This window comes from Eretmochelys imbricata, chromosome 8, assembly GCF_965152235.1.
Source record: "Eretmochelys imbricata isolate rEreImb1 chromosome 8, rEreImb1.hap1, whole genome shotgun sequence".
NCBI lineage: Eukaryota > Metazoa > Chordata > Testudines > Cheloniidae > Eretmochelys > Eretmochelys imbricata.
Window position 1 is genome coordinate 104,541,918 of NC_135579.1, and position 13,885 is coordinate 104,555,802.

At 44.3% G+C, this 13,885-nt stretch overlaps 1 protein-coding gene across 5 annotated transcripts in view; it reads left to right on the forward strand.

Moving 5' to 3' along the window:
• GPBP1L1 (GC-rich promoter binding protein 1 like 1) overlaps positions 1-9,450 on the forward strand; it is a 50,969-nt gene extending 41,519 nt beyond the window's left edge. For all 5 annotated transcript variants that reach the window (XM_077824345.1, XM_077824343.1, XM_077824348.1 and 2 more), the window contains 4 exons: positions 4,692-4,850; positions 7,167-7,291; positions 8,170-8,272; positions 8,524-9,450. In XM_077824345.1, coding sequence (XP_077680471.1) covers positions 4,692-4,850; positions 7,167-7,291; positions 8,170-8,272; positions 8,524-8,670 — 534 coding nt within the window. In that variant the 3' untranslated portion in view covers positions 8,671-9,450. The remainder of the gene's footprint in view (positions 1-4,691; positions 4,851-7,166; positions 7,292-8,169; positions 8,273-8,523) is intronic.
• The last annotated feature ends 4,435 nt before the right edge of the window (positions 9,451-13,885 follow it).

The window sequence follows — 13,885 nt, forward strand, 5'->3', positions numbered from 1 at the left end:
AGTTCACAGCTCTTTCCTAGTAATGCATGTGGTGAGCTCTGGGAACAGTTCAAAAGGTTTGGGATGTATAGATGTGTGTAGTGCTCCTCTTCAGCTACTCTGGTGTTTGTCAGTGTTGATGGTGGAGAATGTACCCCAGTATTCATCTGTAAGGTTGTCTTAATTTATAGATTAAGTGTCTGGAAAATTATTTGGACTTAACATTTACTAGAATTTCAGGTTTCAGAGTAACAGCCGTGTTAATCTGTATTCGCAAAAAGAAAAGGAGTACTTGTGGCACCTTAGAGACTAACCAATTTATTTGAGCATGAGCTTTCATGAGCTACAGCTCACTTCATCGGAATTTCAGCAGTCTATTCATGGTAGCCTCTTCTGCCCTTTACTTGTGTCAGTGATAGGACTCTAAAAGGGACTTGCTTTCCAAGTAGTTTACATCCAAAATGCTGGGTTTGGGCTAAAAATTACTTACAGATCCTAATAAAGAAGCATTTCCATTAATTTTAAACAATTTTACATTAAAACTTCCCCTGCACTGTTGGGAAGCAAAACACTATGGCTTTGTGTTAGTGTGTAAAAATCGGAAAATTAAGCTAGTCACTTTTATGTCCAAACTGAGTAAATTACCAAAGGGTAAACAACAGAAATTATGGAAAAGTTAGACAAGATTTTAAGAAATGACCTAAAAGGGATCTGATCTTTAGAATGCCACCTTTCCATCCTCTGAAAATATGCTCTCTTTAAGGTGTCAAGCTGGGTACCAAAAATTTACACACTCAAAATTGCTAGTCACTACTTGGCCATGATTTTCTATATCTTTAAATTTTCAGTTTAAATAATTTAGAATGGGGGAAGAAGTTAAACAAGTCATATCTTGATACTGTTCTTTAATTTTAATAAACAATGGTGATGTATTTACTCCACCAGAGGTGAATGCCCCCCTGCATATTAGGCAGAAGTGTTGCTATTACGAAACTGAGAATCTTTCACGTGTGAGGCTGCTGTCTCTCTTAATCTTTTTGTTTTGAGGTCAGAAGTATTCCTGGGAAGGTTTTGTCATCTTCGTGGATGTTGAAGTTGTATAGATTTTTATTCATTCTGAACTTTCACCATTTTTGAACCCCTACACCAGGGGTAGTCAGTTATTTCTTGGTCAATGTCCAAATTTCTTGGTCAAAGTCCAGACTCCAGAGAAACAAAATTGAGGTTTCCAAATGAGGAAATAGCCAACTAATAATGGGTATATAGATGAGTAGTTCTGGTTTTTATCTAATAAAAAAACCCCATAGAAATAACAAAATTGCCAGTCATCTCCTTGACAACTTTGCTTTTATATTGTATTCTTTCCCCTCACCCTACCTCTTTGTTGTTTTAGATTGTAAGCCCATTGGGGTAGGGACTTTGTTTTCCCTTATGTCTGTACAACACCTAACACACTTTGGGCACTACTGGAACATAAATACATAATTCAGATAAGCTTCCACCTTCAGGTAAGTAATACCAAAACAAAGTTAAATGCACTTGTTATCCAGTACAATAAGTACTGCATATAGCCTCTGTAATTTGTTGTCCTAGGCTGCTCTTGCTGTCAGTCTCTGGCCAGCAAGGATGTAGGGCAGGGGTGGGCAAACTTTTTGGCCCGAGGGCCACATCAGGGTTACAAAACGGTATGGAGGGCTGGGTAGGGAAGGCTGTGTATCCCCAAACAGCCTGGCCCCCACCCCTTATCTGCCACCTGACTGCCCCCCTCAGAACCCTGACCCACCCAACCCCCCCTGCTCCTTGTCCTCTGACTGCCCCCCTGGGACCCAACACCCTATCCAACCCCCCTGTTCCCTGTCCCCTGACTGCCCCAACCCCTATCCACACCCCCAGCCCCTGACAGGCCCACTGGGACCCCTGACCCATCTATCCCTCCCTCCCTCCCCCACTCCTTGTCCCTGACCACCCCCTTTCAGGACCTGCATCCCTGACTGCCCTCCCCCCTTACCCGTACCAGGCCACTCAGAGCAGGAGTCAGACTTTTTTGAAAGCCTGGGAGGTGGGTGGGTGCAAGCCGTGCTGCCTGCACGGCGGCATGTCTGTGGGGGAGTAGAATAGCGGAAGGAGGGGCCGGAGGCGAGACTCCCCGGCTGGGAGCTCAGGGGCTGGGCAGGATGGTCCCGTGGGCCAGATGTGGCCTGCGGGCCGTAGTTTGCCCACCCCTGATGTAGGGTATTAACCTGACACTCAAGAGAGAGCCTGTAATTCCGTCTTTCTACAGAGACCAGTAATACTTAAAAGCTATAAAAGTTCCACTCTTTGTTGAACTTCCACCAGCCTTGTCTGAGTGGTTAGTAGATTTTAATAGAAGAAACTCGTTTGCAAGTCGCTCCATCCTGTGTTTCCATAACATCAGTAGCTATATCCAGTTAAACTGGAAATGATTTAAGTTTGTCCAAGCTACAACTGAGCATGTGCAACTGTAATGCCTAGATTTTCATTTCACCTGCTTCTTTGTCAAACAATGTTTTTAAATCTTAGACTAAACACAGGACTGGGACCCATGATTTTAATCTAACCTTTGCCACTGACCTGGGAAAAGTAATTTAACCTCTGCCTCTTTCTCTATCTGTATAATGGCAATAATAACTATCTTACAGAGGTGTTGAAGAGTGATCAGTTAGTATTTGTAAAATGTTCTGAAAATGAGAAGCTGTGTGAAAGTAGAACACTGACATTACCGTAGAGTCCTGGGAATTAGAGAGATAAGTCCTCCGAGATCTCCCTGAGGATTAGTGTAAGATTCTTCCCTATAAGTGCACTTTTAGTGCTTTATGCAATCTGCTTTTAAAAACCTAAGGGATGGCTCTTCCACTGTTTTCCCCTAGGAGAATATGCTACAATCTTATAGGCAAAGTACTGAAAATGAACTGGTCATTGTTAAAACTCATTACTTCAGCATATCAGGCCTCACTCTTTCATATGAGATCTCTGGGTTCAGATACCTCCAGGTATCTGGGACAACAACAACAACTGGGACCCACACACCTGTCTTTCCTTTCTGACTTAGAAGAGGCAGTGTAGGAAGAATGATTGTAAAATAAATAAATCAATAAGCAATGTGCACTTATTTTGGTTTTATTCTAAATCTGTTGAAAGGTTTAGGTAGTCAAAGTTAAGGTGGAGAATTTGAGAAACTGGTTATAGCTGCTTTGCTCATCCCTTAAAATTTGTAAAATTGCGCTCTTGGTATGTTGGCATTTCTGTACAGGTGTCTTTGAAAAGGGCTGCTCTAGCATGGAGCTTAAAAGTTTTATTGGCTGTCATGTTAAATGGGTATTCCAGTCAACTAGAAATGTCAAATGTTCTTAGCCTGGCTCTTCTGTTCAATCAGTTATAGTCTGTCACGTGAACAGTCACACTAATTACCACGCTGAGAATTTTAAATACTACTCTGGATTTCATTTTATCCTGACAATCACTCAGACGAACGGTGGAAGTTTCACAATCACCTGTTTGCTCCTCTCAGTGGTGTACTAGATGTTGTCTGGAATAACTGCCTGGTGAATGTTACTGTATGATGCCAGGGTTTATAGCATACACTTCTCCAGGAGAGGTTCCTTTCATCTTCGCATTACATGTAATTTAGGAATAAGGAATCCAAGCAGCTGAATATTTTGAGATCCATTTTCTTTGCGTTTTTTCTGCTCAGAGGGATTGTATGCTGTACCATAAGCATACTTTGCAAAGTAGTCGTCTTTGGCGTCCTAAGGATTGTCTGTAGGCAACACTTCAGCTCCAAGAAAAACATCTAAAATGGTGCTGCAAGGCTCTTCCAGTTCCTGCAATGAGGAACTATTTAAATATGCTCCTGTTAGGTTCTCTTACATGGTTTGATTTCTCTTTCCCTCTTTCACAATTTATGTGAAGGAAAGGGATTGTTTTGTGTACAAGATGTGTTATTGTGTCCTCTCCTTTCAGTGGAGAGTCAAGACTAATGAGAATAGGATTCCTGTCTTCTTCAAGGACCACCAGACATGAATACCACAGACAAATACTCCAGGCAGAGGGGAAGTCAGGAGGCTAGAACCCCAATTTATTTTGATTGTAAATCCCACCTATAAAAAGGAAACAGGTTAACTACATTGAAAGCTAGCTGCCGTATTATTGGATACCACCACATCATAAATACTACTGAAGACCACGGGAGATCAGTTTTGTTTAATTTAATTGGATAGACTTTTCATTTGGCATGGAAAACAGGAGTTGGCGGAATGATTTTGCTAATAGGCAGGAATCAGCAGTATATTCCTGCATCATTCCAAGAGCAGAGATGGAATTAACTGAACGGGGAGCCTGTGAGGTAGCTCATATTACCAGGAAGCATATTATGTGAGGAGCAGAACAAGCATGTTAAATTCATGACTGTCCAAGTTAATGGAGATGAAGAAACAGTTGCAGCAGCAGAAGAAAGTAAGAATTGGTTGGAGACATTCGTTCCAGGTTGGTGAGGAGGAAGGGCATGGATTTGGAACAGTGCAGCCAAGTTCTTTGGTAGAAATCGGAACTGAGTGCTCGTAGGAAATTGCCAGTCAGCTCAGGAGATAAAGTACTAAAAGGTGTGGACAAAAACCCTGAACAGGGCTCAGACCCAACTTTTCTTCAATTGGTATTTGGTAAGTTCTCTAATGTGTTCCACCTTACTTCTCCAGAGTCCTTCCAGCACCACCCCTCCCATTGAGATCAGTTCTTCACGTTTGACTAAGCTGATGCGTCGCACCGCCGATAAGAAAAGTGAATTCCTGAAGGCATTGAAAGATGACAGGAATGGAGAGATCACAGAGAACAGAGAATGTGACAAGTTGGAGGATGTAAGAGGACTGCCCACTTCTCTTTCCTGGGAATTGTGTATTTTAAGGGACTTCAAATAGAAACTATACCCAGTGTGTGCAAAAAAAAAAAAAAAAAAAAAAAATTGGGGCCTCATATTTACACAGCGATAGCATGGCTGCCAAGTAGCCACATGGCAGTTGGGAGTAGAACTTATCCTTCTCTTGACTGAAAAATGTAGGCTTCTGGTACTGGAACTAAGGAGATTCCTGACTGTCAGAAGTAGCTTAAATCCTGCTTCCTGAGCAGTAGCCACAAGAGTGAGAATTGAAAATAGCTTCCATTCTAGGCTGCTGCTATGTGCCAGAGTACATTCCTGTCAACTGTTTTAAAATGCCCTTTTATTTTTGATCTGTGTTTTTAAAATGTTTTAACATTTTTCCCTAGGAAAACTCCTCTCCAGAATGGGGTCAGAGAAGGAACTGTTGTAGATCCTAAACAAAATATTCTGAGCGCTCATGTTGCCTCTGCTCATGATCATCTGTAGCTGTTAATTAATGAGCACTTGTTCTCATATCTGTGCTGCTATATCAGTACAGATGGTGTGCGATGGGAAACAAAGAAAAGCCATAACCTAAAGCAGTGCTCTTCGCTTTGCCACTTTGGCAAAAAACTTTTAATGTGAGAGCTACATCAGCTAGTAAATTAACACAGTGCTTATTACTCCTTAGTGATGTAATGTTACGGAGCCACTCATGCAACTAAAATGAAGTCTACTTGTACAGTAAAATGATACTCTTTTTATAAAATAATAATGAGGAAAATATATGGAATTAAAAAGGCATCTATCCAAGTAAACTTAAAGAGCAGAATAATGGAAAACTTACTTTAAAAACTGAGTGATGAGTGAAAGTGTTCCTGTTCCTCCTTGACTTTGTTCATGCCCTATTTGTAATCTGTCATCACAGTCCTAGTAAGGCAGTCCAAATGTTGGTTGGTCAGTTTGTTCCTTTGTTTTCTTTTCATCCCTGTGGCTGGGGGTGAGGGGTTTGAGGTGTGGGAGGGGCTCAGGGCTGGGGCAGAGGGTTGGGATGAGGGCCGCAGAGTTCAGGGTGCAGGAGGGGGCTCAAGGCTGGGGCAGAGGGTTGGGATGTGTGTGGGGGGGGTCAGGGCTCTGGCTGGTGGTGTGGGCTCTGGGGTGGGGCTGGGGATGAGGAGTTTGGAGTGCAGGCAGGGTGCTCTGGGACTGGGGCAAGAGGAATCCTCCCCCTCCTCCTTTCCCTCCTCCCCCCATCCTTTCCCTGCTGGCAGCAGCTAGCTCTGGGGAAGATCTCTCCCCCTGCCAGCAGGCAGCACCAAGCTCTGGGGAAGGGGCCCCTCTTTCCCCCCCTGCCAGCAGGCAGCACGGAGCTCTGGGGCTGGGAGAGAGGCCCACAGCAGCCCTGCAAGCCCCAACTTGCTCCCTGTCCACCCCCTACCTCTCTCCTTTCCAGGTCCCTGCTGTGCGGTCCTTTAGAGCTGCTGCATGGCTATTTATAGCCTGCTGCGGGACCACGCAGCTTAGAGGGAACTTAGCCAGTCACACTTAGGGTAGATGGGAGCCACCACTGGCTTGTGGGCCTTGCAGTGAAGAAGACTGACCTAAAGAAATGCAGGAGGACAATTAAAATATATGGTAAAGGGAAAAGGGCAATGTTTGGTAAGAATTGGAAGGATTCGCAGAGGGCTTTCCAAAGAATGGGAAGGAACAATATTTTAGAAGAATGTTTACTCTTTAAATATCATTGCAGGACTGAAATTTCCATTTATGTAGCTTAGTTCTGGTAGCATAGTTAAAAACACTGCAACTTCCATTTACGTTCTGCTCAACGAAAGTTGATAAAATCTACACTGGACCCAGAGTAGTTTAAATGAATTTGGCCCTGGTGAAAGTGCAGGCTTGACAGACCTGGCATATTGAACTGTCTCTGCACAACCAGTAGGATGGTGTCTTGCTCTACCAGTGTTTGGCCTGATGTAGGAGGACACCTCCACGGGTCAGAGTGCAGTCTCCATGGCTCGTATAGCCTTTGGTATCTCTGAATCCATAATGGTGGTATTGTGGTGTGGACATTTGTCCCTTAAAAATTAAACTGCAGCCCACCGAGCTCATTTTGCACCTCTCACCTCACCAATGTCTGATGGCAACTGCTTTCTGTTATTACCAACTCATGCTCTGAAGCATTGACTTATGGTGAAGGGTTTTATTCTCTCTGGAGTCATCCACTCAAGAACACTAGCTTCAAGACTTGAACTGTGATGTACGCATGAAGGATCAGTGTCTCAGTGATGTGATTTGACTTCCATTTTTCCTTTAGATGGAGGGCAGCAGCACACCAGAACCAAAGGAAAACTGGGAAGAGAATTGCCATCAGAATGGCCTTTCTCTCCCTTTGATGGAGGAAGGGGAGAACCTGTCGCATTCACTGGAAGCAGAACACAGGTGAGGTGACAGCAGAACATGGGCTGAAGGTGTCTCAGAAATCATTTTGTCACGTTGTGTGAGGAAAAGACAGGTGCTTAGAAGATTCTCTTCTCCAGAAAATAATAATCTTGCATATGCTAAGCTGCAGGTGTGTGACTTCCTTACAGCACCGGGGCTGGCAGAAAGTGTGGCAGAAAGTAAAATGCCGGAGTGAAATTCTGGCCTCGTTGAAGTCAATGTGGCCAAGATTTCACCCAAGTTCTGTAATTAACCTTCTAGCACTCTTCTAGCTTTGCATCCATAAGTCATTTATGCTGCCTGGCTTATGTGTTTCCCGCACCAGGCGGCCAGGCAGAATCTCAAGTGCTGTTCTGCTTGATCTGCAAAAGGGATTTCCAGATGTGGTGGTGCAGAAGTTGATAACACATCACCACATCTCTCCTCCCAACTCTTCTTGGAATGCTTCTGTGCTTTGTCAGTATGCTGATTTGATAAGAAATTGCCCCAGATCCTATAAAGCTATGAGAAGTGGGAAGAAATACTTGCATGCATATCTAAATATGCATTCTGGCTGTGTGAGCAAGAGGAGTGTGATCTAGCTGTTTAATTAGGGCACTAAGAATAAGGAAATCCTGAGTTCTAGTGTTTTCTCGGCTGCCATGCGTACTTTCTCTGTGTACCTGGGTAAATCACTAGCCTTCTTTCTCACCTTCCTTATCTGTCTAAATGCAAAGTATTATATAGTGTTTTCTAAAACTAGAAAACCCTTCCTGGAGGGATCGTAGCATTTCAGTAGAAAAATCTCTCACTTTATCGTGCACCTGGTAAAATTTGACTTTTTTTCATTTGCTTTTTTGTTTCTTTTTAACCCCTCGCCCCCTTTTTTCATGAATCAGGTTACTGAAAGAAATGGGATGGCAGGAGTATCCTGAAAATGATGAGAACTACCTTCCCCTCACTGAGGATGAGCTCAAAGAGTTCCAAGTTAAATCAGAGCAGGTATATTACAGCTCTTGCCATAATGATGGCGCTTCTTCCTCACCTATTTCACACACATCTTAGACTGTTATTCTAAATTACAAAGAACTAAATAGAACCTGTATTGATTTAAAGTGATTGTCTAGTGGAGAAAATTTACCAACATATTGTCCCCACTAGAAATAAATATATATATACTGACAAACATCTGTATTGTCACTGACTCTTCTCTTCACAATTTAGCCTTTTTTATCTATTTATCTTCCTTGTAGCTAAGAAGAAATGGATTTGGGAAGAATGGATTTCTTCAGGGCCGCAGCTCCAGCTTGTTCTCCCACTGGAGAAGCACTTTTAAGACAGAGTTGGAGGACTCAGACACAGAAACTAGTAGCAGCGAAACGTCAGATGATGATGCCTGAAAGTGGGCACAAAACATTTAAAAAAATAAATAAATAAAACCAACCCAATAAACTCAGTTCATAGTTCAACGTGTGTTCGGGGTTGTATAAACTAAACAGAGTTTATTCTGTCTCCAGTCTGTTCAGTTTTTCTTTTGTTGTTGAATACTTCATGCACAAGGGAAATAATTGTATCCCAAAGAAGAGAGAAATTGGCTTGTTTAGCTTTTTCTTTTGGTTTTGCCCTTCTGCTTAATAGAAGTTTGTGCAGCTAGAAAATTTGTGATGAGAATCCCTCGTCAGGCAATGCACAAGTTCAGTCTTGTAAGCAGGATACAGGTGACTGATCTTTGCAACAACAAGCTTCTAATAATGCCGCCTGCATTACATAATGTTGCGCGGTAACAATGTGCTAAAACAATCATTGTCAATGACAAAATGGCTATTGAAGTTCTAATTGTGTTAAATTAATGCTAATAACATGAATTTTTTATTTTTTATTTTTTTTTGCGGCTCGGGGAGCTTCATCACTTAACCAGGCGTTTGTGGTTTTCTTTTATGGGTACAGCTGTAAAATATTTGGACATAGGAATTGTTTGTGTTCTTCTTCTTGCAGCCTTGATATTCAGGGTGGATTGTAAAATATAAATTTTTTGTGAGATTTCAAAGATTAAGATTATTTTGATAACATTATTTACAGATTTAAAAAAGTGACTATCACATTGAGTCTGTATGAGGGGAAAAAACTACTGCATCAAAAAATAACTAACTTGGAATAAATATTTTGCATCAGTTTGCCAATTCTAGTTGTCTTTCTTACGGAAGGAAATCTTTCCTCAAATGAATATGGAACTATGGGGTTTTAACAGCACCAGGGAATAAACACTTTGTTTCACACCCTCCACCTCACCCCCCCAGTTTATTGCCACTGTGAAAACATTGTTTTCTGTGGTGCTCACAATCCAATAGCTAGCCTACTTTTTTTAAAAGGGACAGTGGTGAGATCATAGTTAGCCCTTATCTGTTTTGAAACACATGTAAAGAGAAAGATACAATTTATTTTTTACTACAGTATTAAAAGCAGTTTGCTTTCCTCACCCTCTCCCCCACCCTCCACTTCAGACCACATAGACAGTGAAGCTAGACTGGTCATTTTTCTCTTCCAGTTTCTCATGCTGTAGTGCAGTGATGTTGTTTGTTTTCAATCCAGATGAAGCTCTTTTAATTGAAATATTTTTTTAAAAAATTATGAAAACATTTCTATTTGATTGTAAAATTTGTGTTTAATCTATCTGTTCATGGCCTAAACTCTTTGAGTGTCCCTTTAACCTCAGCTTGTATGCTAGTAACTTTGCAAACCATCAGCCGGAATGTTAACTTGTTAAATGTGGTTGCAGATCAGTTAGATGAAGCTGTATGCTAGAGGTGAAATTCTAGACCCATTGAAATCAATGATAGAACTCCCTTTGACTTCAGTGGGGCCCAGATGTCACCTTAGGTTTTTAATACATCCCACTAAAACAGCTTCTGGTCAGACTGAAAATGGTAAAAGGTTAATACATTTAGCAATGCATTGGTAGGTCTTTTAATTCACTTTTAATAGCTACTTAGAACCCAGATAACATTTTCCAATGTATCCTAAACTGCATTGATTTTCAAATTTTGGGCCTCAGTGGGTTCACGTTGTTGCTTTGAAACTGTAACAGTAAAATGATCTAATTTAATAAGAGGAGGGCTAAAGAAAACATTTTTACCCCTATTATCTAAGCATCAGTCTTGTAGGGTCCATCTGACTCTGCTTTCTGAAACAAAGTGGAAGTCTCTAAATCACTATCAAATCGACCAGTTCCTTTTGGTGTGATTTGAGAGCTGCATTCCTGGGATTTGTCTACATGAAAGCTTGTACCAGTTTAACCTGAGGTGTGATTTTTTTCACATTTTGTTAAACTGACACGAAAGATTGTGTAGGACCTTATTTTGGCTTACAGCAGGCTTATTTAAGTCTATTAGGAACAGGTTAAAGCTAAGAAGCAACAGGTTCTTCAAGGAGTTGTCCCTGTTGGCGCTCCACTTTTGGTGTCTTGGTGCCCTGCGCTTCTAGTTGGAGAATTGTAGTAGCAGTGCCCCGCGGCAACTGTCTTGCGCGGCTCCAAGCAGCTACCCCCCGCACGCAGCCAACCGTTACCCAGTTCCTTCTCTACCGCCCTTGGTTTCAGTCGGAACGAGAGCAGCACCCTTATCTACTCTCATATTCCTTTAATCTCTGCCATTGTCTCAGCTTATTTTCTTCGTTGTTTATCTCTCCATTTATTTTCTTTTGTTTTCACATTTAAAAAAAAAAAAAACCCTTTTTTTTTCTCCCTTCCTCAGCGGGCGGTCGCTGAAGAGGCGTTAGCCTGGGACTATTCCCATTCTTTATTTAACTAGCCTCTAGGGCAGGGGTTCTCAAACTTTTGTACTGGTGACGCCTTTCATATAACAAGCCTCTGAGTGCAATGACCCCTCCCCCCCTTATAAATTAAAATAACTTTTTAATATATTTAACACTGTTATAAATGCTGGAGGCAAAGCAGGGTTTGGGCTGGAGGCTGACAGCTCACGACCCCTATTTAATAACCTTGCGTCCCCCTGAGGGGTCCCAACCAGTGGTGAGCTGGAGCCAGTTCGCACCGGTTCACTAGAACGGTTGGTTAAATTTAGAAGCCCTTTTAATGGGACAACCGGTTCAAAAAGGGCTTCTAAATTTAACAACTGGCCAAAAGTGGCACCTTAAACACTGATTCTGTGGGTGCTCTGGGGCTGGAGCACCCGCAGGGAAAATTTGGTGGGTGCAGAGCAGCTCCCTGCCCAGCCCCAGCTCACCTCTGCTCCACCTCCTCCCCTGAACGTGCTGCCCCGCTCTGCTTCTCCACCCCCCTGCCCTCCACCCCGGTTTCCCATGAATCAGCTGGGCCTGAGTGTGAAACCGCTGCCTGCTTTTCAGCCCTCCCCTGGCTTCCTGCGCAAACAGCTGATTGGCAGGAACCAGGGCGGGGCTGGAAAAGCAGAGCTGGGCAGCATGTTCAGGGGAGGAGGCGGAGCAGAGGTGAGCTGGGGCCAGGCACAGGGCAGGGAGCTGCTGGTGGGTGCTGTGCACCCCTCAAATTTTCCCCGTGGGTGCTCCAGCCCCGGAGCACCCACTGAGTTGGTGCCTAAGGCACCACTTTTGATGTGATCAGTGGGGGGAGCAGCTGCTCCCCGTTCCCCCCCCAGCTATGCTACCCCACTCCTAGGAGCAAGAGGGGCCTGCTGGATGCTTCCTGGGAGCTGCCCCAGGTAAGCACCGCTGGGACTCCCCACCTCGCCCCCCAGCAGGTCCCTCTGGCTCTTAGGGGTGGGGCAGGGTGGGCACCCACTACGGTGGCCCACGAGATCCTCCTGCCTGGTTCTGGGGGCAGTTGGGACAGGGAAGGGGGTGGATGGGGCAGGGGTACCGGGAGGGTGCATCAAAGAACGCGGGGGATTGGATGGGCCAGGAGTCCCGGGAGGCGGGGGTGGGCCATGACCCCTCATGGGCTGAGGAGGGAACTGGTTGTTAAGATTTTGGCAGCTCATCACTGGTCCCGAGCCCCAGTTTGAGAACCCCTGCTCTAGGACATGCCTGACTCTCCAGGTTTCAAGTGCTGTCTGAACCTGCAGACTCTCAATACAAGTGACAGATGGCCACTTGCAGGGTGTCTGTTGTCTGGGGGAGACACACATTACTCATTACTTCCACCCCAGGAACTTTGCTCTTTGGTACCGATGGCACCCTGGCCAGGTCAGGGCCAAGCTTTATCACTGCACCAGCTGGCTCGGCCCCTCCTCTCTCTAGTGATGAAGAGGAGGAAGTGGAGACAGGAGTGGGTACGCCTTGCCACTCCTCTCCCAAACCTGGACCCTCACGGCCACAGGGCATAGGTTGGCAACCCCCACAATGGGTGCTCCCTCCCATAGCCCTCCCCCTGCAATAGGCATACTGGGACATTATACAGAACCCAAAACACCCAGCCATTCAATCCACCTAGGTACAGGACACAGCTCTCGCCTCTGCCGTCTGCTCCAGCTTCCCTAGAACTGCTGAAGGAGAACGCTGAAGAATCTGCAGACAGGCCCGAGGGTGACACCTTCCCACCTACTGTGATAGGGTTGGGCCAGATGGCTACAGGAGAGTGATAGAAGGCAGATATATTAGCCCCAGGTTGAGTAGGTCCCTTTTCCCTGGGTAAGGCAACAGGGAAGGTTCCAGAACAATCAGGAACTTTCTGGAAACAAGACAGACAGGCGGATTAGAACACCTGCAGCCAATCAAGAAGCTGTTAGAATCAATTAAGCCTGGCTAATCAGGGCATCTGGGTTTTAAAAAGAAGCTCACTTCAGTTTGTAGTGTGCACGTGAGGAGCTAGGAGCAAGAGGCACTAGGAGCTGAGAGTGAGAACGCGGACTGTTGGAGGACTGAGGAGTACAAGCATTATCAGACACCAGGAGGAAGGTCCTATGGTGAGGATAAAGAAGGTGTTGAGAAGAGGCCCTGGGGAAGTAGCCCAGGGAGTTGTAGCTGTCACGCAGCTGTTATAATATAGCTGTTATATTATATATAAATCCGTCAATAAGCACAGGACCCACCAAGGCAGAGGAGGAACTTTGTCCCACTACCCACATCCCGATTTAGTCTCTGAATGAAACAATAATGCCGCCTCCTCCCACGTCAGGAGATGACTTCAAATCCTTTCAGGATTTGTTTCAAAGAGTAGCTGATTCATTACACATCTCACTGGCTGAGTTACCAGAGCCTCAATATAAGCTGACAGATATATTGCAAGCTTCTCTATCGGCCAAGGTAGCACTACCCATAAATGCTGCCATCATGGATCCAGCAAAAACCATATGGCAGCTTCCATATGGAAAGCCCGACTTTCTTGTAAGCAATCTGACAAGAAGTACTATGTGCCAGCTAAAGGAGCTGGGTTTTTGTTTACCCACCCTACCCCAAACTCATTGGTGGTAGAGGAAGTTAATCAAAGGGGGAAGCAACATCAGACCAAGACCAGCCCCTGTGATAAAGACTGGAAATGCCTAGACCTCTTTGGCAGGAGGCTTGTTCATCGGCGACCCTCCAGCTTCGCATAGCAAACTATTCTGTGTTACTGGCCAAGTACACACACAACATTTGTTCTCCAATGTCACCTTTTACTGAGCACAACCCAGCTGACAAAAA